The sequence below is a fragment of the Fusarium poae genome, chromosome 2 (assembly GCF_019609905.1).
Source record: "Fusarium poae strain DAOMC 252244 chromosome 2, whole genome shotgun sequence".
Taxonomy (NCBI): Eukaryota; Fungi; Ascomycota; class Sordariomycetes; order Hypocreales; family Nectriaceae; genus Fusarium; species Fusarium poae.
Window position 1 is genome coordinate 7149368 of NC_058400.1, and position 24666 is coordinate 7174033.

Sequence of the window (24666 nt, forward strand, 5' to 3'; positions counted from 1 at the left end):
GTACCATCTTGGAATTTTTCTTTTCAAGGAAAAAAGAAGAAGAAAAAAAAGGATCTCGTCTGGTTTTGTTGGCTGTTTTTTTTTTGGCTTTCACGTTTTTTGACAGGCGTTTTCTTAGTTGAACAATGCTTAGAACGCGAAACGGATACAAAAACATCTCCTACTCTGGATTTTGCATTACGAAGGGGGCCTCGAGAACGAAAGGCTTTAATCACTTACTCTGTCTTGCCACATACTGTGTGTGTGTCCTCGCCTTTACTAGTACTGAGGGTCTCCCTGGTTGCTTTTGGTTCGCATTTTGAGACTGATACCTCGAACCTAGTCCTGTTTTTTTTGAGCTGCTTTCCATGCTATTTTTTTGTTTGCTGGAGGAGATGGGAATTTTTGGAGATCCTTCCTGCATGATTTATTGGGAGCGGCAATACGCCGATGAGAATGAAGTTACGATCTTGATGATTATTAACAACTTGGGATCGTTGAACGGTCCTCCCTGGCGCTTTGCACCGTCAGGGTCGAGGTAATGAGAAATTCGGCCACCTCACTTTATGTCCTTCCCATGTGATGCCTTGTTTTGTTGTGTATTGTCGATGCTTGCTGAACTCGTGAGTTTGTCTATTTAAGCTGTAGGCTTCTCCCATTCGACTTCCAACTTGTCAAACGTAGCTTCAAGATGCTCCTCAATATTCTTATAAGGATCTGGCCTAGCCACAGCTGCTGAAACCTCGAGCTCCCAACCCTCACCACCTTCATCGCCATACACCCAGTTTGTCTGTCTCAGCGGTGTCTTTTCGCCGTTCTCGTCAACCCTGTAGATCCAGAGACAGACACCCAGCGCATCCTCCACCTTCATCGCCTTGATAGTGACGCTCTTCTCACCACTCTTGACACCAGCTACATCCTTGGGTCCTACCGCCTCAACGCTCCAGTCGGCCCAAGAGTCGCATGTTACAGTTGAGTAGCGAGGATGCTCATTGTACAGCTCGATACCCGTCTTGATCCACTTCCTGGGGGCACCCGGGGTGGCAGGCTTGGTAAAGGTGAGGAGAAGACAGGCTTGGTCGTATTGGTGAACGTAGGTTGTACGGAAAGTGATTGTTGCTGAGATGAAGTGCTTTAGGGGAGCGATGGAGTGAGGATGGAAAGGAGCTAGATGAGTCAGTATGATGTTTTGCATGAATGAGAGTGTGAGTGAGGGGGTTTAGAGGACGGACGGACCTGTAAAGACGTCTGTAGATGGGGGCTGCTTCCAGATATCAGTTCCTGGCTGGGCCTTGACGGTAAAAGGAGTTTCCATTTTCAAATAACACAAAGACGAACTATGAGGATAAGATATTGTTTTATTGATAAGTAGGATAAACTGTCGTCTTTATAGTCTTTTTTGAAACGATGTCTCTCAAGAACAATCGCGGGGCAGTCGTGACGTAATTGGCCAAATGCGACCTTCCTACAGCGGAGATTCCGCCATGCTCGTTAACGGGCAGTTTTACTACTGGTATAATAGTAATTAGGTAAAATACATGACTCTTTTTACGGTTAAATTATGAACATGCCATGGTCTTGACAGGTAGTGGAGTGAAGCTGAAGACCGGGGCGGGTAAAAGCTATGGTGGGGATGGGGATGGGGATGGTTGAGTTGGGTTGGGTTGGATGTGCTGCTGCTTTTGGAATAGGATTTGTTGCGTTAACTACTTGTTACTTGAGTTGGCAGAATAGGCAGCGTGTGGCGAAAGGTTAAACGAGATACGATTGTGTGCATAAAGAACTACAGAGATCTGCTCATAGATAAGTTATAGATATCTAAAAAGTACCCTCAGCAAAGGTTTGACTGTCAACGAAAATACGAATGAATCAAAGGCTGAATAACTGTTCCAAGCACGCATTAATGAGAGACAATTTTGGACACTTGAAGAAGAATAATGATATGACTGTTCTGGTTTATCATCTATTTGAAGAAAGGATTCACAGTTATCTGTGATGGTTTAGTAGTGAGTTAGTGATTGATAGAAGACAGACATATTGTGCTTCTCTTACCCTACGCCTGAGCCTCGGCATGGTTCACAAAGTCTATGTTTAGGCAGGCCGAAGTTTATCGTGCGCGGTTAAATCACGGCACTCAGTCGTCACCAACCGCTTCAATAAACCTGCCTATTGTCGTACAAAGAACAATCTTAACCTTTCCTTTCCATTTCTAATGGGAGAACTAACTTCCACAATAACAAAGCGTATTGCGAAAAGGAAATGGAAGGCGCAGAAAAACTTTGAAAAAAGACTTCCCGCTGGTGTTCGAACCAACACTACCCCGACCTCTGACTCCAGCTACAGGGGCATTATCTACGGAAGTGAAAACTCTTCCCCACTCGACCATCACTCTTCCTCACAAAAAAACCACCCCGCTTCCCTCCTCAGTCACGATTTTCTTTGGCAGTATCCTCCCGACCGCGCCTGTTCTCACTGTCTCTTATCGCGATAATCTTTTTTCTTTGCTCGAACTGTTGAAGCTCGCGCTTCGTTCAAAGGCGCTCGATATCGCCATCTTGGCCTGATAAATTGGCCGCCTTGACGGTCTAGGGGGCGTTTGGGAGAAGGTATTTGCCTGACAACTGACTGACTTGAATTCCGAATTTCATCTCACTTACACTGCTGTAATAGTGGTTACAATGTCGTCGTTTCTTACACCACCAAAATCGGGCCCTTCTGGGCGCCCGCCCGTCAAACCGCGATTCGCAAAGCCCAACCCTGTTCGAGCTATGCGCGAAAGAGAAGAACGACGAGCTGCCGCTGCCCACACACAATCAAATAACCTACGAGTTGCTGCTGTCAATCGAAATGCTGCACTCGCAAGACCGAACCGCCCTCAATGTCCCAATAAGGCTTGTCCGAAACCGAACGTCGTTGATGGTACATGTCAAACTTGTGGTCGTATTTCTGACGATAGTAATATCGTGGCAGAGGTCACTTTCGGAGAATCATCTTCAGGTGCTGCTGTTGTACATGGTTCCTTCATCGGCGCCGATCAAGCAGGTGTTCGAAGCATGGGTCCCGCGTTCCGGAGGGTTGGTGGATCGGAGGACCGGGAGAAGAGTATTCGCGAGGCAAAGGGTTTGATGCAAGGTTACGCTCAGCAACTAAATGTCAGTGATAGCCTGGTTACTGCAGGCACACAAGTTTTCAAGCTTGCTTCCAGCGCAAACTTCATTCAGGGCCGCACGCTAGCCAGTGTTGCAGCAGTTTGCCTGTATGCTGCATGCCGCGCAGAACCACCTTGCAAGGTCATGCTTATTGACCTAGCAGATTTGGTACAGCTCAATGTCTTCAAGCTGGGCCGAATCTTCAAAAAGCTCAACGAAGTGGTGCCAATTGGAAACGATGGCCTCATTCCAGTATACCCCGAAGATCTCATTTGGCGATTCGCAACAAAGATGGAGTTTCACCAAGATACGGCCAAGGTCGCTGAAGATGCCGTCCGTTTAGTCAAGCGAATGAGTCGAGATTGGATGGTCATGGGCCGCCGCCCTTCAGGCATTTGCGGAGCCTGTTTGCTCATGGCAGCACGAATGCACAACTTCCGACGAACAGTGCGCGAGGTGGTGTACATCGTCAAAGTCACAAACCACACAATTCAGAACCGTTTGCAAGAATTCAAGGTCACCGAATCAAGTCGGATGTCCGTGGAGGATTTTTTGAAGCAGGACTTTTTGGAAAGCTCTCACGATCCACCGTCATTTTACAAGCAGACCGCCGAGTACAAAAAACAGCTGGCTGTTAAGAACAAAAAGCGAAAGCGACTCTCGACAGATGAAGACGCCGAGGACGATGAAGATGATAACTTGGCCGACAGGATTGATCCGCGTTTAATAGAAGGAGGCGCCGATCTTTCCAAGGCTCCAGTTTATGAGTATCGTCGCGACGACGATGGATTCATCATTCCACCTCTACCATCCAAAATTGCCAAAGACCCGTCGCTTGTCAACAGACTGAGTGAGAACGCTCAAGGTGATGAGAACGACGGCGAGGAAGAGGAAGAGAACCATGTGGTCGGACTTGACAGTTTAGTCGAGGAATTTGGAGATGCTTTAGACGAGGAGATGGCCGAGGACGGAAATCAAGACATCCGTACACGAAAAGGCGACAAGCCCCAACTGCCCATCAACGAGGAATGGGAGCAAGATGAGCAAGAACTAGAGGGCGTTATTGAAGAGATCTTCAACGACCCATTGACTTATGAGCATGCCATGGCCTACACGACTGCCGAGCAGCGAGCACGGATACACACAGTCTGGGCTCTTCAGCAACGCCCCCAAAAAGAAGTCTCCATGTCAGCCGATGTCACAGAAGACGAATTCGCCGATGACCCCGAAGTTAACAATTGTCTATTATCGCCTGAAGAGGCTCAAATCAAGGAAATGATCTGGGTGAATCAGAACAAGGAGTGGTTACGGAAGCACCAAGAAAAGGTGTTCCGGAAGAAGGTCGAAGCTGAGCGGCCAAAGCAAACACGGAAGCGACGAAAGCGCGCCCGAATGGGAGAAGGACAAACCAGTCCGGCTAGCTCAGCCGCAGAAGCAGCTGTCAACGTTGCCAAGGATCGCGCTTGGTCGAAGAGGATCAACTACGATGCCATCCGTAACATTTTTGACTTGCCTAACATTGATGGGCCTGGATCAGAAGCTACAAGCCGGAAGACGAGTGCGGCAGGGAGCACACGAGGCGGCGAGGATGTCGCGGAGGCGCCCGAGGAAAGCGTCGCAGGAGATGAAGCTGAGGCACCCCAAGATGATGAAGAGGAAGTTTACGAGGAGGAGGATGAGTATGACGAGACGCAGAATTACAACGATGGAGAAGAATTTGGAGGTGGAAACGAAGAATTCGGTGGTGACGGATATGATGAAGATGATCCAGAGATGGATGCAGAGTACGGGCTAGAGGAGTATGCCTGAAGGCAAGGCAATTGATACCCACGTTAGACAACAGGATTATTGAGTAAAGGGTTCTGTCATTAGTATAAGAGATGAAATAAATTTAGTCAAACTTCAATCTACTGGAGCTGTGCCTTGGTGTCTCTTCCTCCCTCTTCCGTGTCGCGTGTTGTGGGAGACTTCGGGGCGGCTACTCTCGCGTAGGAGACACATCAACAATAAGATGTAAAACAAACCGGTTTTGTTCACATTAATGAAAGCATTGTGTGTGATCTATCTATTTAATTTACACCCTGATTGTAGATACATCATGTTAGGCTTCCTACCATTCCGAGAAAATGTTTGAGAGAATGCCTGGGCCTTGTACGTTACCTATTGTAGAAGAGACATGACCAAGAATAAACGCTCGGGCGACAAGCACAGTTGACTTGTGTTTGGGGTGCATTTGGGTGGGAAACAGACAGACTTGATGCTACAAATAGTTGCACCAGATAATATCAGACGAAATATACATAAGAAGGTCTCGCCTTAATCATTAAACGGTTCAGAGAGAGAAAGAGAGTACAAAAACATGTCATTATTCGTAAGGGGTATATGTAGCATTCTAAACCCTCCGGTTTTCATGCCTGTTACTCCAAGCATCGGGCGAACGTAGCTCTGCCTCACTTTCACTCCTAAAGTGAGTTGATAAATTGACCTCCCATTTAATCTCTCTTCTGATGCCAGCTTCGCTATCGTGTAAGAACCTCGAGTTTAAGCCCATCTTTCTTCTGTCTGCAGCTTCTGGGCGACTGATAGATGGGAGCGAGAAAGCTTCACGCCCTGGAAAGCGCCCAGCAAGGCCGCCGTGGTTTCCAGATCCGATACTGCGTTTATGTCCAGATGTGCTGTATGCTGTGGGTTGACTGGCAAGACCCAAATGATACCCTGCGAGTTTGAACAAAGGTCGTAGCGTTGCCAAGCTGGTAGCAGTTATTGCTAACCCTTGCTCAATTATTGACCATATTGCAACGTCTATGGTGTGCCCTGACAAGTGTTAGTATTGACTACCAGAAAAATACTCGATGGGCAGGGTTTTATGTCCAACGTACAGAGCCAGTCAGGTTCCTTGAAGCCAGCAAGGTATGGGAATCGAGCTACGACGGCGGCGCTCGCACTACAAGTAGCATCAGTATGGCAACGAGAGCAAGTAATTAAATATAGGAAATATCTGTGGTGTTTGACTTACACGCAGCCCATGGCTAGAAGAGGGATTAGGGAGTATTTTGTCCTCTTTTTCAACTGCAGCTTCCAGATGATAAGTCCTGGGAGAAGTGCAAAGATGAAATCAGAAACAACAGCAGTGATACTGTACATAATCGTCAAGGAAAGGGTGATGTTGAGGCCGATACATGTGCCTGGCTGATCTTTGTTCCAAGCAAAAGATATAGGCTGACATTGGAATATAGAGATGAAGAAGAAAAGAATCCCAGAGACTGTAGAGCAGAACATGGTTATGTAAATGATCCACCGGTGTAGTTTGCGAGTTGCTACATTGAGCAAGAAGAAGCCGATCGATAGCTTACAAGCCATCATAGTGAGACTGTACCAAATGTAACCAAGCCACCAGCACTATAGAAGCCCAGGGTCAGAATAGAGATAAGTGAGTTTGAGATTCCCGGTCTCACCATCATGGTTTGGTGGATCTGCTCCAGACTGAGATCGTCCATATGTCGACCACTCCCTTGTGTAAGGCCGTAAATGGAGAAAGAAGTATACATAGTGTAAAACAACTGAGAAGATCTTAGCAAGATTGGGTAATAGGAATCCCTGCTAGGATCATCAGGCAGGGAAAGACACAAATGAGCATACCATAGCGACGAGCATTAACCAGTCATCTCCTTTGAACGCCTTGATCATGAAGAGTCGAACGTAGAACCGCAATGCACAAGATATGAATGAAATGGTAAAAAAGGTCACTATGATGGCCATGAGCTCTGGCACTCTGGTCTCAGCTTCCGCGGCCATGATGAGAAATGCTGGCTTTTGCCAAGTCTGATACTATGCTGCTAGAAACACCAAAAGCAAAAAAAGGACCTCCCTTGTTGGCAAAATCTGGGGCGAGATGCTTTATATCGTGGCTGAAACGTTATGACATTGTACGGTATATGAGTGATAGTGGTTGCATTATGCAGTGCCTGCATGCGTCCATTTGCAACTGTATCAACCCCGCCGATGCTACCCAGATAAGAGAGCTTTATCCGATGCAGATTTCTCACGAGAGTAATATTTGACCAAGGCTTTTTGTAAATTTAAGGTAGTTGAGTTAAGCTGGTCTATGCAAGTGTTCGACGACTTTCCAAATTAGGGTTGCGTCCGATGTATTCAGTGAGATGTAGGTTTCATCTAATGTAGGTACCTATCTGAGCACTTGAAAAGGCAGGTGGGTATAATATGACCGCCACACTCTGCAATCAGAACGGGATCTGGACAATAAATTCACTCGTTAGTCTTGAGAGTCTTTTCTGTGCACTCGTGCTTGTGTAGTTCTGCATATGGCTTGTCTAATACCTACCTACCTACCTAAACAGGTTGAGTGAGATGGCGGCCAAGACACTTTTTGGTCAAATTGAGACTTTAGTCCGATTAGATGACACCTGCCTTGAAAAATCACACTAAGTCAATTACGAATCTGTAACGAGAATGATATCAGACGAAGGCTGGGTACTCACTTTCAAGGTCAAAGAAAATAACAAAGTCAGGTCTGGTCTACACAAAGCTGGTCAAAAATTATTCAATTTGATATTTTGGCTAAAGATCTTGCATCCCTTGCGTGTTATATTCTTCTACTCAGTTGCAATCCATACTGGAACACAACGCAAATAAACTACCCAACTTAAAGTGTTTCCGCTTTGAACTAGACTAGAGGCAGTCTAGGCAGTCTACATATTTACCTACCTAGTCTAGGTATGTAGTCTGATAGTCTAAAGAATTAGTAAACGGGACGAGCCGCCAATCGTTCCTTGTTATGCAGGTCACATGGTGTCTCATTATTTCAACTACGGCACAGCCGTCGAGTATCAGACAGGACAAACTCGTCATTACTTGCCACCATACAACCGGAGCCATCCATTACCCCCTGGCCTTTTTAATGCCCTGGATACTTTTCTGGCCTAAATCAAGCTTATTCCACGTGGGATGCGAGTTGCAGCGTTTACAATCAAGACCGGGAAAACTCCGATACGTCTTAGATCATGGATCCATGCGGACCTTATCTCTCTCTGTGTGGACTGCGCCAAGAGGCGGTCACCAGTGTACTAGGGTCTACATATTTCTCGGCCTTTCTCTTTCTCCTTCACTTACTTGTAACTCGAACAAAGTAACATTGAGGTTTCAGACTCTGGCACGGAGCTTTTGCCCAATAAGTAGCGTCGAGTCACAGCTCACGTTCTGACTAGAAGCTCAGGTGCTGCCAGCTCTATTGCACCCCTGATCCCACGAGGGAAAACCCCACAAGGTTCCCCTCATCTTTAGCTTATCCTTGTATGTACAATCAGTTGCATCTGTTGAAACAGGCTGCATCCTCTTTATATTTGCATGCTTTGAGTAACCATGCCGGTGTAGGCATTGAGTGTGATTATGCAATGCTGTCATGCAGAACAGAAACTTGGTACAAGTCGGCTCAAAGTGATGAGATGTCTTACTTGACGAAAATCAATTTTAATAATACTGACTGAGCCTGTAAAACATCTATCTCTGTTCCAGAATTTGTTACCAGGACCAAGAAGCCGAGATCTTATGATGCGGTTCCCTTACTCACCCAACCAACCTAAAAAAATGTCGATCCGGTGGAGAGTGCACATATCCCAACCAAGCCATCCTTCCAAATCATCATGAGTTCCCAACATAGCCCCTTGGTTCTTAGCAAATTTCGACCACCTTTCACGCAGCCCCTGATGGTAGAGCTGATGCAATGTTCACACCTAGGTCGCCGAGTATCTCCGTACCAAGCCTCTGGATACCTGGTGCTGATGATTAGCAACTGTTGCATAGCTGGCGACATTCCGTTCCCTAAGGCACGTACACTTCATGTTGAGGCCGTCAATCATGTACACCAGTTCATAGTGAAATTCCCAGTACTTATGACCTCCTCTCCTTTGTCCCTCTGGCCCCTTTGAGCGCTTATCCAGGAAAGTGTCGGCAAGATGAGTGACATCTGACTCGATGGAACCAATGAACTCAGCGCCTATTGTCAAATATTAGATGGCACGGTACTGCACCATGATGAGGACACACACCTTGGTTGCGCTCGTGATCAATACTGTAGTGGTCTTCACTGGCAAAATCAGATAGATAAATATCATCTCTGATTACGAATCCCTCTGTTCGTCCCCCATTAGAGTCTTTATAGGAGAACTGGCAGCAACGGGGCAGTGCTATCTCATACGTGGGTGGAACCTCTTGACCCTGCGCCAGTTAGCCTTGCATGTTCCTTTTGGCAATAGTAGTATTCACTGACCAGCTTTGAGACCCATTGGATAGTTTTAATCCATTTTTCATGAGGATTTTGTATGCCATTCGTGGGTTTTTGGTTCCCATGAAGTTCCTTGTTGTAACGTACGTAAACACCTAATCCGTACGCGGTTTTGGTCACTCTTCTCGGGCCGCCTTTTTTGTCAAGGGCGCGCAGCACGGCTCCTGCAGCAACGGCATCGATAATCGTCGTTCTTAGGTTCACGTTAGCCTTTGGAGCTTAGCTGTATACCGAGGAAGTCAAACCCTCTGTGCTTAGTGTTGCGAATCGGCGGATATGTGCGGCCGTACATTTGGCCGTGGTATTTTAGCGACTCATTGAGATACCTGCGAAGAGCGTCTGACAATGAAAAACCACCCATGAGAACCACAGCCTATACATCGAAATTAGCAATAGACTCAACTCATCACATAGTATCGACTGACATTGACTTCGATGCCATTTTTCTGTGCCGTTTCTAGCTGCTCGATCATGATGTCTTTGATCTGTCCAAACACATCATGAAATATGGAATTGATTTTAGTACTGGAGATACGTTATTATAACCTTGAGAGATGCGTCAGAACACTTACGCTAGGACAGTAAAGTTGTTAGGCTTAGGAATTCTGTCCCTTGGGAAGTTCGGGTCGTATCTGATACCGGGAACCTCGAAATTGCAGTTGGATTCATTTGTGAATATGCTCCAACATTTTTTGTAATAGTTCTCAAAATCGTGAAAAGCCATCTTCCTTGCAATGCCTTCTCTGGTGACACCAGGCTGGTCCTCCAAATACTCGTGTTCATCGAGTAGTTCGAGTACATGTTTGAAAAGGGCCTCATTAAGGGCGTTGGAGCCGCAAGAGTCCCCTTGATAGATGGTCAAGAATACGTAAAACAATAGAAGTGTATAATACATACCACTGTGGCGGATGGCTTCTTTTTCAAGCCTTAGGGGATAGGTACTTGTAATAGTGAAAGTCTGAGCGTCTACAGTACCGCCTCCCTGGTCTAGGATGAGAACTGTGTCTCCAGGCTAGTCAATCCATGTCGATTAGTAAAACTCCTTGGAGGTTGAGACGAAGGGCACTAGCATACTCTAAGGGACCTGAGAAGAGATGGTAGAAGCCATGTGGCCCCAGATTCTGACTCTGCCATTTTGAAAACATTGACCATGGACTTATTCTTCAATGTCAAGCCTGGAAAACCAACTAGCTTTGCGGCCAGCCCCATGCACAGTTGCATGTCACGGATCGCCTTCTGACTCCATATGACGGGGACACATATGACCATCTCGGTAGTGGTAATCGTGGAGGTGTTGCAGTCGTCATCTATGCGGGCTTTGACAAATTCTAAAAGCTTGGTTAGATAATCTATGATGACAAGCTGAACCATTTCCTCGACTGGAATTTCTTGTCTACAAGTTCGATTCGAGGAGAGTACTCTTAACGTCTCCCTGAGATCCTGCTTTTGTTTCAGGTGGTTGTCGGATTGATCCATGAGAGTCTTGAAACGATACACTAGAGTCCCATCCAGATTGGATTGGGATGCCACACGGGACATTTCTTGGCTGACTTGATAACCCCAACGTAGGCTGAAATCAAGAGACTCGCTCTTCACATTCGAAGTGTTGACAGAGCCTGGTGGCGCATCCCAAAGCTCATCAAGAGGTCGAAAACGCCAGCCTTTGGGATAAAGGAGCTGCGTAGGTACCTCTAGGCGCATCGGGTCCCCTTTACCCATATCGAATCCTGATGGATATCCGGTTATCGTGATTATCCAGTCCGACGGAATGTTTTCGGGGACAGTGCCTTCAGGGACCTCAACATACGAAACTGAGGAATTCGTTTCACCGAAGTCTACGGCGACAATCAGCTTCTTCTTCCTATCCGAGTAGTCGTCCATGCTTGATGGTTGGTAATGAAGTCAGGTCGGTTGAAGTGAAGTGAGTACAGACAGCAGAGGGGGCGACGAGGATATATGTGATGGTGTGACAAATGCATATCGACAGAACTGGCAAAGACTCCAGGCCGCCCATCAGGCTTTCTCATCAAAACAAGGAGAGAAAAAAAGGCAAACTAGAGTCGTTGGTTCGATGGGAGCAGTGACCAATCAGATACCCAAGTCTAAGAAAGCAAACGAAACTATCTTGCTTAATTCGTCACTCCTCCCGTCGAGCCGACGGGTATCGACTGCATGTCTCTCATCATTCGTGGACGGCAGACGGAAGCCTCGTTTACTCGACATGGTATCTTTAGTTGCACACCGTCACTTAATTAGCTTGATATCCATTCTACTCCTTCTCTTACGAAAGAGAATCGTATCAATAGAATGGGCTTATTGATACTTTCAGTTTCTTTCACATCCTGTAGGTACCGAGTTAACTGAATGAATATATCAACAAGAGGGTGTCGTTATCCGCAAGAGTCATGTGGCCTTGGGAAATGTTGCAGGTGAACAAACAATGAGGAAAGAGAGAAGTAAGTACTACCTTTGTAATGAAACAGCCACGACACTAGGTACCTTGGTAGTCAATCTGCTGTACCCATAACCTGAGCAGGCTCCCGAGTACCCAGTCAGTGGCAGCCATCTCCCCTCTTCTATCCCCTTGACATTTACCTCCATTTGCAGCCTCCAGCTCAGCCTACTTCGCGACTGAGCTGCACCCAACCATGTACAGTCCCAGAATATCACACTCTTTTTTATCAACAACTCTATCGTAGAAATGCCTCCCACCACTCGCAGCAAAGGTGTCAGAGTGAAGGCGTGTCTGCCAGAGCACCCGTTTGCGAATGATGAGTACTACAGACTTCTTGCCTTTGTGAAACAGAGCATCAACGACATCATCAACAACCCCAACAACGACATTGAAAACAGAATCTACAACGGCATCCCCCACGGCATCGTCGAAGAACTATTATTCTTCCAACTACACTTCGAGCATAACATTTTCCCAAACATCAACAGCGCCTTGTATCCGACCTACAAACAGGTTAAAGCTAAACTTTGCACGGAGTGGAATAGACGGTATGCTCAGACCTATGGCGGCAGAGTCGGCTTACTCTACAGGTATGGACTTGAAGCTCTGGTATTGAATGCGGATGAGATGGCAAAAATCGAGAGCTTTTACAAAGACATCACAAGTCAAAGAACAAATGATGGTGTAACACCATCTTCGACAGAGGAAACTATAGAAGCACCTGGTATCGCACAGCCCACTGCAATCACAGCACCACCGACATTGACGCAGGAAACCACAGAAGCTGGTGTTCCTCAGCCCACTGCAATCATAGCATCACCTACTACGGTCATCCCACAAAGGCCATCAATCGCCCAAGCTCCAACCAAGAGCGAGACCAAGTCCAAGGCCAGACTCAAATTGAAAAACAAGAAAGCCCGTCCCAAGGCCACAGCGCCCAAATTAAAAAGCGAGAATAGCAATCTCAAGATCGCCCGTCGTAAGAACAGAAATCTGGATGTCGGAAACCAGAACAACCATGTCAAGAGCGCAATGAACAGGCCCAGGAGAAACTCTTCGAACCCCGTTGATCATGAAGAGATAACGAGATTACGGAATCAGGTGGAGCTAGGCCACCGCTTCTCACTGCTAGAGAGGGGATTTAATCCTGAAGGGTCCAGTATGTCAGCGGACGAGATTTCTCAAAGCTTCCAGGCTTTGTTTCAACGTATTCGAGATACATGTTGGGATGTCGCCAGAGACAGTAACATTGAGTTTCAGTCTGACGTTGAGGACAGCGAAGTGATCAATTCCTGGTCACGCAAGACGTTCAAGAGTGAATTAGGCGTATGGCTTCAAACACAGATTGGAGGGTCCATGACAACGGAAAACCTGCTTATGGGAGTTGTGGGTGCAGCCATCATCGAACTCGCTTTTCAGCCCGCTTTCCCCAAGATTTTAAGAAGGAAGCCAAGGATTGTGAATAAATACCGAGAAATCATTCTGTGCTGGGGTAAGTCAACCTTCTTTTAGTCTACCATAGAACCTCACACTCACAAGTCAATCTAGGAGGATCAACATCTCTGCGAAACGCGGATTTTCTCATGTTCTCTCAGCTTATCGAAGATGAAAAGGGAGAAATTATCGACAAAGGCACAAAAGAAATTGCGGATCGCATCGTCAAAGGACTGCAACAGCAACAGCGACTGCAACAGCCAGGAGGGACCCAAAAGGACGACCAACTAATGTATAAGCCTGTCGAAGCCTCAGACTTCATGTCTGTACTTGAAAAGGCTCTAACTCTAAAGCTCGATTTGACTGCAAGCATGTCACGACTAAAGTTCATTTATTTCACGCCGGAGGAGCATTTCGACGACTTGTACATGACGAGATGTAGAGGCTCCGACCATGGTACCTTCAAAATCAAGGCCTGCATATTTCCTGCTTTGTTCTTGGAACCACGCAGAGATGAAGCGGACGACTCGGGAGATTATGTTCTTCAGCACAGCGCTGACTACAACACGTATTTTACCGAGCTTGTGGGCGAGATTCTGTCTCCGTCTGCATTGGTGGCTAAAGCGATGGTACTCACCTGACTACCCAGCTGAAGGAACAGCTAGTCTAAATGGGCAATGGTTTCATGTATATAGCAAGACCCTATCAAAGACTTGGCTAGATTGTGAGGTAATAGACAAACTCGGAAGACAAAACATGTTGGTAGAAAAGGTTATTTGGATAAAGGTTCAAACCGCAATGGCCGGCCAACATGTGAACCAGGGTTTCAAAGTGGAAATTCTACTTTGTATTAACTTTGTTAGAGTTCTTGTAATTGAAATGTTTCTTTTTACCTAATTTCAATACGAATTCCCCCGTCTCTCCTTTCTTACTATTTACCATCGTCACACAAAACAAGCCAGACTTGCCACAGGTCAGACAGATACACCACAACGCCCTGCGATACCTCAACAAAATGGAAGGCACGAAGAAAGAGAAAAAATCTGAAGAAGCTCCCAACAGTGTGATATTGCCACCAATGCCGACAACAAAATCTTCAAGTCCCAATGCCGACGAAGTCAGGACCAACAATGAAACCCAAGCGACTGGTGCTACCGCCAACACCAAAAATCAAGCGGCAGTTATCAAAAACGTCAAGAGGAAGGATGCTAACAGAGCACAGTATTGGGATCCTAATACTGTGTTTGCTCCGAAAGCCTTGAGGCATTACACGTGGCTGAAGCAACAGTGCACTGCTCTGCGCAGGCCTGGCGGATCATACTGAAACAAACAAACAATGCGAGTGCCTCTGACGATGTCAATCGATAGATGTGAGAATTCAGTAGGGACGTCTTCTACTATCATTCTTATATCGTACTTCTAAGGCACTAGTATCAATGTCACTGCTCCTCATAATCAATATCGACATTTGCTTGTCATCATATTCTTATAACCGGGTATTTTAAAAATAACCCATTGAATGCAGGCTTTCTGTTTCGTCGTGATGTATTGAATGGCCGTGTTATGGATGTGAGAAGATATCAGCCAATCGATTTTGAGTCGTACTCATTTGCAGCACTCAAACACGGATACTAACGCAAGGCAGACACTTAGATTTGGCGTCATCAGTGTGTGAGTGAATGCTATTGGACATGTGTGAGTAATGTTGGTTATGTTTGCGGCTTGTTGGCCAATGTGGGAGGCCTACCAGTCGCATCATGGAGTGGTATTGGGCGGTAACTGAAAACATTGGAAAGACGTGCGACAGTCACGTATGTATTTATGAATCTCTCCTCTATTACGAAACTCTTCCTGAATCTTTTCTGGAAACCTACAAATTGCATGACCTACACACTGCAAATACTCACACCATGAGCTCACGCTATCCTAGTCGTGATGGAGAGTCGTCGTAAGTGACCTGTCCTTTTATCAAGAAAATATCAATGTAACAATTTATCCCAGACCATATAAAGACGATATCTACTTAGCACACTTCCGAGATGGTGAGCCTTCATGGATTCACGCTAGAGTCCTCAAATCTTGGCTGCACCTCGAGAAACGGGTTTATAAGAACCCAGATGAAGATTGGCCACTCTGTGTGAACTTCAAGGAATTTGATCACCATATTGGGCATGCTATCATCCACTTTCTCTACACCGGCAACCATAGGAACGTCGAACATCGTGGTCTAGATTACCAACGCGAACTTGCGGAGAGCATTCGAGTCTACGTTGCCGCAGCATCTATCGAGCTATGGAACCTAAATTATCATGCGGATAAAGAGATCATAAGACTGTGTGATCTGCTCAGCCTACAGAACATCTTTGATGTTATTGATGACCTGAGGGTTGAACTTGACAAGTTTGAAGCTCTGAAAGAGTACCTACAAAGCCGCATGTTAAAGGGAAACTTCGGTGCACCAGGAGTCACGACGCAAGACGCTCTATGCGACCTGGAGTCAGCGAACTCAATTAGCACGCTTGCTCTGAAGACTGTCGTATTACAACACCAACACAGAATGGATAAAGACGAAAAGAAAAAGAATGCAACAATGCTGGATGACCATGCATCGATGCACATTCAGTCACAGGCACCTGATACTGGAGTCAAGTCGGGTCTACAGTCTATGGAGTATGAGTTGGAGTCTCTATTGATCAAGAGGGCCGAAAAGGGACGAAGGTTTACTAAGTCTGACAGAGCGCGTATGAGGTCACTCAATGCGGAAATCAAAAGACTGCAAGCTCTAGGCCCCGTCAAAGACATCACTGACATCGAGAGAGGCACCGACAACTCCGCGAAAAGAAACACTCGAACCTCCTTGATCGAAGTGGCCAGCCGAGACCGAAGCGAGATGGTAAAGTTATTTCCACAGACGCCAGAAGATGATTCCAAAACCAAACGAAAACTTGATAAAGTTGGTATGTAAACAACCTTTCCAGACCAAGAGATTGCCCCGCTCATCACGATAGCAGCAGGACTGAAGCCAGACCATACTGGTGCGGCATGGTTGGGTCGCAAGGGCAATTCCAATCACTTTGATGTCGATGACTTGGAATCTTTCGAAGACGATATGTCGGTCGCGTCGGACTCAGTCCTAGAGATGACACCAAGCTCAAACGGCAGCTCTTGGTAGTAGAATAGGGTTAGTGAGCAATGTTTGTTGTCTTGGGGCCTGAGTATGTCTCGTCTGAGTTTGAGTCACTATCTTCAGCCACGTCCTGGATGGTTCTCGTGAAGTAGGCAGCAAAGTTGATGGGATAAACTGTATCTATGGGTTGTAAACTTAACAACTTTTGTGAATTTAAAAGTGAAATCTTAAAATAAAGGCAGAGTATTAAAAGGGCCCATTCATCATTTTCTTGCAGTCCTCAGTAATTCACCATCTCGACTGCAGTTCTCCATCTTTCACAATCACAAAATACGACCACCATGACTTCCGACAACAAAACCCCGCCAGATACCGCGTAAGTACCCTTATACTCACCATATAAAATGATCAACAAGACTAATGCATCTCTAGATCTGCTAACAATGACGACTGCCGAATTTACTTCCAAGGCAAAGGTCCTTGCATTGTACCCAGAAACGCCATCAGCAAATGCCCGATACTGGCCGCACGAATAGCTGCAAAGCCCTTCTTCTCGACCTCTCGCAATAGCATCGACGTTGGTGAAATGCCATATGATGTGGGAGTGTCCGTCGCCTACTTCCTAAACACTGGGACATACCGAAGCCTCGACCCCGAACTCGATTCACAGGACGAGAGGAACTGCAGGGATCTTGGAACTGCGTTTCGCGTCTACGCCGCTGCAACCATTTTTGAACTGGTTGGGCTTAAGAATGCTGTTCAGAGTCGCATGGCTTATCTCGAGGAAAGGATGGACTTGGCGCAGGTTGCGCGATCGCTCAAACAGTCTGGGCTGAATCTGGAGGAATATCCAACGCTCGCGATGCATTTGTACTCGTTCATCCAGGTTTCCAAGGATGTGTCTTCGGAAGATGAGATGAAGTCGATAATCTCCGAGCTTGGATTCCCTGAAAGTGTCAATATAGACTCTTTCCAGTCCTCTTTGGCATCCAAGGGGTTGCCCGGGGAAGAAAGGGATGCCAAGGCGACATCTCCTCGGAAAAGTCCGCCAAATCCTACACCAAAGTCTAATTCGGAGCCTGAGTCGAATCCTACACCAGAACTGCCTTGTTGCTCAAAGGACAAGAACAAGGTAGCTACTACTGTTGTCTCATCTGCTCTTGAGAAAGACCAACCGGAAACAGCCGCCACGCGGACTTGGATGAGGATGTTACCAAAGATCAATTTGGCAATGGCTTTTCGACGAAAGAAGGCCGTTCCTGAGGAATCTTTCGAACTACAGGACACGAACAGGTCTGTAGACGAGATAATGGTGCCAGCTCAGGGTCTTTCAGACGAGTCACTGGCTTCGGCACGAAACCTTGTTCTGTCAGCTTTAGGAGAGCATTCGGAAGAGGGTGATATTGGTCTTCAGGAGGGTACCTTTCAAGTTCCAGCCCCAGGTGAGCAGCATGGCAACTTTGAGATGGACCATTGCTAACAGGAATATAGTCAAAGATTTGTGAAGTCAAGTAAAGACAGGTCTTGACAGAATGTCACGCTATGGTAGCAAAATGGTATCCACCTGTAGATTGTAGATTGGGTAGGATTACTTAAGTTAGTTTGAGACATTATAAACCAAACCATGGCATGGATGGACTAAATAAACTCTTCGATTGCACACCGCTAATCCAATCGTGGCTTTAACTCCGACCAACCACGAGATATTGACGTGGTTAGACGGTCACTCCGATGGTCCCAATTAATTACTAATGTTATTTATTTATCGAGCCTGGCGAGGCGATGTTCGACGTCACAGAAGACTTATTCTAGATTCTTTGAGATTTGATCATCTAATCTGGTCTAAATATCTGACACTCCCGCTTTCCATCTTGACATTTATTTTTATTTATTTACTCTCTTTTTTATCTTGTCTCTATAGTCAATCACCAGAAAAATGCCTTCAAACAGCGCTGCATGGCTCGTCGCCGCAAAGACGTCACCATTCGAGGTCAAGGAAGCTCCCCTCCCCGAAGTTGCCCAAGGCCACATCCTCGTCAAGAACTCAGCTGTCGCCATCAACCCTGTCGACATTGCGAACCAGCATGTTGGTATTTTTATTTCCGAGTCTCAATACCCCGTCATTCTCGGAGAGGATGTTGCTGGTACTGTAGAGGCAGTCGGCTCTGATGTCACCAACTTCCAGCCTGGCGACAGAGTCTTGGGCTACGCTACTTCGCTCGCCAGCAAGGACAATGCAAACAGTGCTTTCCAGGAGTACACATCTATTCGAGCCGACTGCGCCTCAAAAATCCCCGAGGGACTTTCTTTTGAGCAGGCTGCTGTTCTCCCCCTCTCCCTCGCTACCGCTGCGTGGGCTTTGTTTGGCGATGCCACACTCAAGATGAAGTTTCCTAGTCTCAACCCTGAGCCTACTGGTGAGACAGTCCTCATCTGGGGCGGTGCAGCCAGTGTAGGCGGAACTGCAATTCAACTGGCTAAAGCAGCTGGCTACGAAGTCATCACCACTGCATCAACCAAGAACCACGAATATGTCAAGAGCCTCGGCGCTGACCACGTCTATGACTACAAGTCCCCGCATGTGACCAAGGATATTTGCTCGCTACTCATGAGCAAGAAACTCGCGGGTGCTTTGGAGGCCAGTGGCAACGAAGAAGCTATGAACAGCGCCAGCCAATCCATTGCCCACGGCGACGGTTTGCGCAAGGTTATCTGTGTCCGCGGTCCTCAATCGCAGTTGCCAGAGGTCAAGGCTCAACCGATCATGTCAACAAGCATTATCGGTACACCAGTTGCGAAAGCTGTTTTCGGAGATTACATACCTGTTGCTCTAGAGGAGGGCAAGTTCAAGGCTGTTCCGGAAGCGGAAGTCGTTGGAAAAGGCTTGGAGTCTGTTCAGTTGGGTGTTAATACTTTGGCCAAGGGTGTTTCAGCAAAGAAGATTGTTGTTAGTTTGTAGACTTGGAATCCTGTAACAGGAAATCAATAATATTGAACAAATCTATCTAGATAAATAATAGGAATAGCCAGTAGACTATCTCCAATATCATGACTCAGCGTAACCTCGGGTACTCATTCCCCTCCTCTCCACAAGATGAATGCCAACGTGGACTTGACATTCAACTTATCAACTCACGAGGTAAAATCACAAAATGTCGAAAGAACAAGAAACAATAGCACTCATTGGCTTAGGCACTATTGGTCTCTCTTTTACGGCACTACATCTACGCTTTTCAAATGCCAACCTGAGACTATTCGATGTTCGCAACGATTTGCAGCAACACATCGAGAGCCTCTTACCAGTGTACCTAGAGTCAACTAAGAAAGAAGGAAACAGCACCGAACTATCTGTCCAACAACTGATCTCTGATGGTCGAGTTGTGGTATGTTCTTCCTTGGAAGATACTTGCTCCAACGCAACAATAGTTCAAGAACAAGGACCCGACAGCGTCGACTTCAAGAAATCGACTTGGGCTCAAGTTATTGAATTCGCTCCTTCTAATGCACATCTATGGAGCTCGACTTCTGGCATACAGGCTTCGAAACAGGTGGAAAACCTTGAAGATAAGTCAAGGCTACTCGTTGTTCATCCTTTTAATCCAGTAGGTGGATAAACGACTCACTATTATACTTCTTACTAATGAGTCTGAAGCCTCATATCATGCCACTCATCGAAGTCGTACCTTCACCACATACGGCACCTGAAAGAACACAGTTTGTAATCGACTATTTCAAAAACCTAGGTTCTGGTCATCGTCCTGTAAGAATCAACAAGGAAACTCAAGGATTTGTCGGCAACCGTCTGGCCTTTGCTCTTTTCCGCGAGGCATGTCACTTGGTTTCCGAAGACGTTGTGTCTGTCCAAGATTTGGATACTATTGTCGAAGCCAGTATAGCGCCGCGATGGGCTGTAGCTGGCCCATTCAACACTTACAACAGTGCAGGTGGAACAGGCGGTATTGCGGCATTTTTACACAATTTGGCTGATACTATGGAAGCATGCTGGGATGACGGAGGTAAAGTCAGTCTCAAGGGAACCTCTGTTACCAAGTCCGGTAATGATGGGGACGAGAAGGAGGATTGGACAGATAAGATTTCAAAGGAAACAGAAGAGGTTTATGGAAGACCGTATTGTGATAAGACTTTAATGTGTGAATGAATTGATTTAAGATCTAAGTTAAAGGACTGTAACAGAGGAAGAGATATATATATATATATATATATAATATAATTATATAATTATACCTATAATATCCTCTATATTTAATACTCTTACTTAAGCTTATAATTATATAGAAATTAGTCCTCCTAGTCCTTTAAGTAAGTAAAGATTATATATAGTCTATTTAGCTTTATTATTAGCTTTATTTCTACTAATGCCTAAGCTTATCTATCTATAAGGTAATAAATAAAGAGATAAAGATAATAAATAGATAAATAAATAGATAAATAGATAAAAGATAGATATAAAAGAATATAAAGATTATATAATTAAAACTATTCTATATTTTCTACTAATTATATAATTATATTATTATATCTATAACGTACATGATAAGCGGGTGCAACAGACAAGCGAGTGCAACACAACATCACAACATCTCAGATAGAAATAGCAATAAAAACACAACAGACTATTAATTAAGTAAAATTAATCGCTATATTCTTCCATAGACATAGCGACAAGTATCTGACAGGTCCTTGCATTATGTCCTGTCTTGCCGCACGCTCCACAGCGCCTTTCCTTCATTCGCGGAGGCCCTCCTTGACCACCACTTCTCGATGGTCCAGCCACCGCCTGCGCATCAACATCCGTTTGATCAATTACTTGCCTTCCTTCCTCTACTGTCATCACCCCTCCTTTCTGTAGCCGGGTTCTTTTTGCCCTCCGCCGCCGGCTTAGTATCTTATTTGCCTGTTCAAGATCTTGGACCCTGGCCTCTAATAAGGCAACCTTATGCATAACTATCTTTGTTCCCTTGGAAGAAGACCTCAATGCTTCTAGAATTGACTCTGGAGAGCTACTTTTATGCCTTTTGATTCTCTTTTCAAGATATTCAAGCTGAGAGTCGGCTTCAAGGATAGTCTTTGGGGTCTTTGAGACCCAAGGGGTCGAGGGGCTAACTACCTCCTCCACAGGCGTTGGAGTCCGCAGCTGCACATCGAGCTTCGAGATTACACTTTCTGGGTCGAGAGGAGCAAGTCCGGCTCCTCTAAAGGCTGCTTTAATATTTTTCTCTGTCATTGTGGCCTGGTAGGCGGTGTAAAAAGCCGGCAAGAACTCGGTTTTGGAAATGTGGGTTACGGAGCATCTGATCAAATGCTCGATTTCTCGCCCGTAAGCCTTCTTAAGCAGGCCAAAGCACCCGACATCAAGAGGCTGCAGCAGATGAGACGAATGAGGCGGTATACAAAGCGTGATGATTTTATTTGCCTTGCAATATCTCTCAAAGTCGACCGAGTGGTGACTTTGGTGTCCGTCGAGGATCAGGAGACGATAGCGATTCTTTGATTGCTTGGTAGTACACCGGTCGAAGTGCTTTAGCCACTCGAGGCCTATCTCGTTATCTGTCCAGCCATTAGGACTCGTCGCAATAGCCCAATCGCCCGGGAGGTTGCTTTCTCGGTACCAGTGGGCGAGGTGATATTGGCCCGCACCTATGATGAACGGCGGGATCGCTTGGCCCTCGGCATTGATCGCCTGAATGACTGTAATCCATTCCCGGTTTCCAGGCTGCACTGATTTTGGTCTTCCACGCCTTTCAGCACCTGTGACGACCATTCCGCTCGCAATAACGCCCATCATAAAGCCAGTCTCGTCAAAGTTGTAGATTTCATCAGGTCGGATGCCATACTTCGCAATTACATTTGCTATGAGCCTAAACCAGTTGCGAATAATGGTCGGATCTTCACATTTGGCTCTCTGGTAGTCATATTTACGGGGGAAATGCGTCTTGAGGTCTTTGTGTCGCTTGACGAAGTTAGAGGCCCAGCGCTTGCCGACAGGCGGCGTCTCGCGGTCGGCGAGCAATCGGTTAGCCATCTCCTCAACACAACGCAGTCGCGGGGGAAACCCTCGCGAATCCAGATCGAGAATGAACTGAACTATGATCTGTTCTTCTAGATCAGATAGTTTGCGTGATTTTGGGATAGAATCACGCGTAGAAAGGATACCCTTCTGTCGGCGATATAAAGTCCAATAACGGACCTGGTAGATGCCTGCGGCGCGTCGGAGACTTAATTTTGGGTCATTTTGAAGGGCACGAAGTGCAAGAAGAATCCTAGCCTCAATATTTGGGTCTGGCATATTTGGTGGTTGAAAATTAATTGATTAAGTTGAGAAGATGTAAATTGCGGGATTTTTTGTTGCACTCGCTTGTCTGTTGCACCCGCTTATCATGTACGTTATAATTATATATAAAAGAGATTATTTAATATAGAATTATTAATAAGTCTAAAAGTAAATTAAAATTATAAGAAGTCTATTTTTAAGAGTAGCTTTATAAGACTATTAGTAACTTAGTATTTTATTAAAATATATTATATTTTAATTTTATTAAATACTACTTATTTATAGATAAAATAATATTAAATATTAATATATTTAGACTTTATATATTATATAAAGTTTTTAACTATAGAAATTACCCCTTAGTTATTACTATATATAATAATTATATTTAATTTAAAGTTAATTAGAGATATAAGCTCTTTAAATAATTATTATAGCTAGATAGCCTTCTTTATTACCTATATTTAAGCTATATATTTAGCTTTATATAATAAGAAAGTAATAATAAGTTATCTCTTAAAGCTCTAGCTAATAGCTTTTAACTTAAAGTTAAAAATATAGCTATTTATTAATTATCTTATATCTTAGTCTTTACCCTAGTCTATATCTATATATCCTTAAAGAGGTTAAATATCTCCTTAAAGTTAAAGTTTAAGGTAGATTATACCTTATAAATACCTTATAATCCTCTTAACTATTATTTTATATTCTTTAATTAAGTTATTAAAATATTAACTATATAGAGATATACTATAGATAATATTTAATCTTATTTTTAATATTATATATATTAATAAATTAATTACTTTTATAAACTATATCTTAAGTTCTAGAGTAACCTTATATATATTATCTATAGATATAAATTTTAATATTATAATTAATATAAAGTTTAAACTATAATCTTAAAGTTTAAATTCTTTAAGCAGTTTCTAGATATATATAGACTAAGATAGGTAAATAGCTTAATTTAATTTATCTTATTTAATAGATATCTTAAGATAGTATTTATATAGGCTAAGGTTAATTATCTTAAAGTATTTAAATAATATTATTTTAATTTTCTTAATCTTTTCTATATTTAAATTAATTAGTAAAAGATTATTAATATAAACTATAATACAGATTATACCTTTAATAAAGACTTCTATATCTAAGTATAATAGTTTAAAGCTAAGTTTATTTAAATAAGATAAAAGTATATTATATTAAATATATAATGCCTACTTTAAACTATAGAATACTTTATTAAGCTTATAGATTTATTTAATTTTATTATAAAAATCTTTAGATTATAATATATAGATATTCTTATTAATATTACTATAAAGGAATATTATCTTAATATCTATTTATTTAACTTTAAAGTTAAGTATAGCTATAATAATAAAGATTACTTTATAGCTTATTAGCTTAATAATAAATATAAATATCTTATAGTAATTAATACCTTTTTCTTATTTAAAACTATAAATAATAAAGTAGGCTTTATATCTAAGGATTTTACCTTTTTTACTTCTCTTTACCTTATATACCTATTTACTTTAAAGAATATTAATATTATTTAATATATCTACTATAGTCTATATCTTATTTTCTTTAAGGGAATTAAGTTTATTTATTATAGCTTCTTTTTACTAATAGTAAGAAGTAGACTATATAGCTTATTTATATATTTAAGGTTTAATAAGATTAATTATTTAGGCTACTATTATAATATATATAGTTAAGATATTTAGGCAATCTAATATATTATTATTAAATTAATTTATATTAGAAATAAATATATATTAAGGTTATCTATAAAAGGAGTAAGTTTATTAAGGTAGCTAAAGTTTATAATGTCTTTTAAGGGCTATTAGACTTAATATATAATTATTAACTTAAGTATCTTAAAGTTAAGGGATATAATTATCTATCTAGATAATA

The 24666-nt window shown here is 43.9% G+C and overlaps 10 protein-coding genes across 10 annotated transcripts; 7 read left to right on the plus strand and 3 right to left on the minus strand.

Moving 5' to 3' along the window:
- Positions 1-616: 616 nt before the first annotated feature.
- On the minus strand, positions 617-1294 carry FPOAC1_006435 (uncharacterized protein; the record flags this gene model as incomplete). Its single annotated transcript, XM_044850918.1, has 2 exons — positions 617-1146; positions 1216-1294. The coding sequence occupies 2 exons, from the start codon at positions 1292-1294 to the stop codon at positions 617-619; spliced, it is 609 nt and encodes a 202-aa protein (XP_044709630.1).
- A 1363-nt stretch (positions 1295-2657) lies between these two features.
- FPOAC1_006436 (uncharacterized protein) lies at positions 2658-4937 on the plus strand (the record flags this gene model as incomplete). The annotated part of the gene is made up of 1 exon (XM_044850919.1): positions 2658-4937. One exon carries the CDS (start codon positions 2658-2660, stop codon positions 4935-4937), a length of 2280 nt encoding a protein of 759 aa, XP_044709631.1.
- Positions 4938-5520: 583 nt separating this feature from the next.
- On the minus strand, positions 5521-6923 carry FPOAC1_006437 (uncharacterized protein; the record flags this gene model as incomplete). The annotated part of the gene is made up of 6 exons (XM_044850920.1): positions 5521-5942; positions 6008-6072; positions 6145-6157; positions 6482-6527; positions 6584-6688; positions 6768-6923. 6 exons carry the CDS (start codon positions 6921-6923, stop codon positions 5521-5523), a joined length of 807 nt encoding a protein of 268 aa, XP_044709632.1.
- Positions 6924-8837: 1914 nt separating this feature from the next.
- Positions 8838-11310, minus strand: FPOAC1_006438 (uncharacterized protein; the record flags this gene model as incomplete). The annotated part of the gene is made up of 9 exons (XM_044850921.1): positions 8838-8923; positions 8980-9141; positions 9194-9362; positions 9415-9622; positions 9675-9802; positions 9855-9954; positions 10002-10275; positions 10327-10441; positions 10504-11310. 9 exons carry the CDS (start codon positions 11308-11310, stop codon positions 8838-8840), a joined length of 2049 nt encoding a protein of 682 aa, XP_044709633.1.
- An 820-nt stretch (positions 11311-12130) lies between these two features.
- Positions 12131-13959, plus strand: FPOAC1_006439 (uncharacterized protein; the record flags this gene model as incomplete). Its single annotated transcript, XM_044850922.1, has 2 exons — positions 12131-13376; positions 13433-13959. The coding sequence occupies 2 exons, from the start codon at positions 12131-12133 to the stop codon at positions 13957-13959; spliced, it is 1773 nt and encodes a 590-aa protein (XP_044709634.1).
- Positions 13960-14333: 374 nt separating this feature from the next.
- FPOAC1_006440 (uncharacterized protein) lies at positions 14334-14642 on the plus strand (the record flags this gene model as incomplete). The annotated part of the gene is made up of 1 exon (XM_044850923.1): positions 14334-14642. The coding sequence occupies one exon, from the start codon at positions 14334-14336 to the stop codon at positions 14640-14642; it is 309 nt and encodes a 102-aa protein (XP_044709635.1).
- Positions 14643-15228: 586 nt separating this feature from the next.
- FPOAC1_006441 (uncharacterized protein) lies at positions 15229-16490 on the plus strand (the record flags this gene model as incomplete). The annotated part of the gene is made up of 3 exons (XM_044850924.1): positions 15229-15266; positions 15320-16275; positions 16327-16490. 3 exons carry the CDS (start codon positions 15229-15231, stop codon positions 16488-16490), a joined length of 1158 nt encoding a protein of 385 aa, XP_044709636.1.
- Positions 16491-16786: 296 nt separating this feature from the next.
- FPOAC1_006442 (uncharacterized protein) lies at positions 16787-17950 on the plus strand (the record flags this gene model as incomplete). Its single annotated transcript, XM_044850925.1, has 3 exons — positions 16787-16821; positions 16878-17887; positions 17937-17950. The coding sequence occupies 3 exons, from the start codon at positions 16787-16789 to the stop codon at positions 17948-17950; spliced, it is 1059 nt and encodes a 352-aa protein (XP_044709637.1).
- Positions 17951-18381: 431 nt separating this feature from the next.
- FPOAC1_006443 (uncharacterized protein) lies at positions 18382-19404 on the plus strand (the record flags this gene model as incomplete). The annotated part of the gene is made up of 1 exon (XM_044850926.1): positions 18382-19404. One exon carries the CDS (start codon positions 18382-18384, stop codon positions 19402-19404), a length of 1023 nt encoding a protein of 340 aa, XP_044709638.1.
- An 89-nt stretch (positions 19405-19493) lies between these two features.
- FPOAC1_006444 (uncharacterized protein) lies at positions 19494-20604 on the plus strand (the record flags this gene model as incomplete). The annotated part of the gene is made up of 3 exons (XM_044850927.1): positions 19494-19584; positions 19638-20047; positions 20098-20604. 3 exons carry the CDS (start codon positions 19494-19496, stop codon positions 20602-20604), a joined length of 1008 nt encoding a protein of 335 aa, XP_044709639.1.
- Between the last annotated feature and the right edge of the window lie 4062 nt (positions 20605-24666).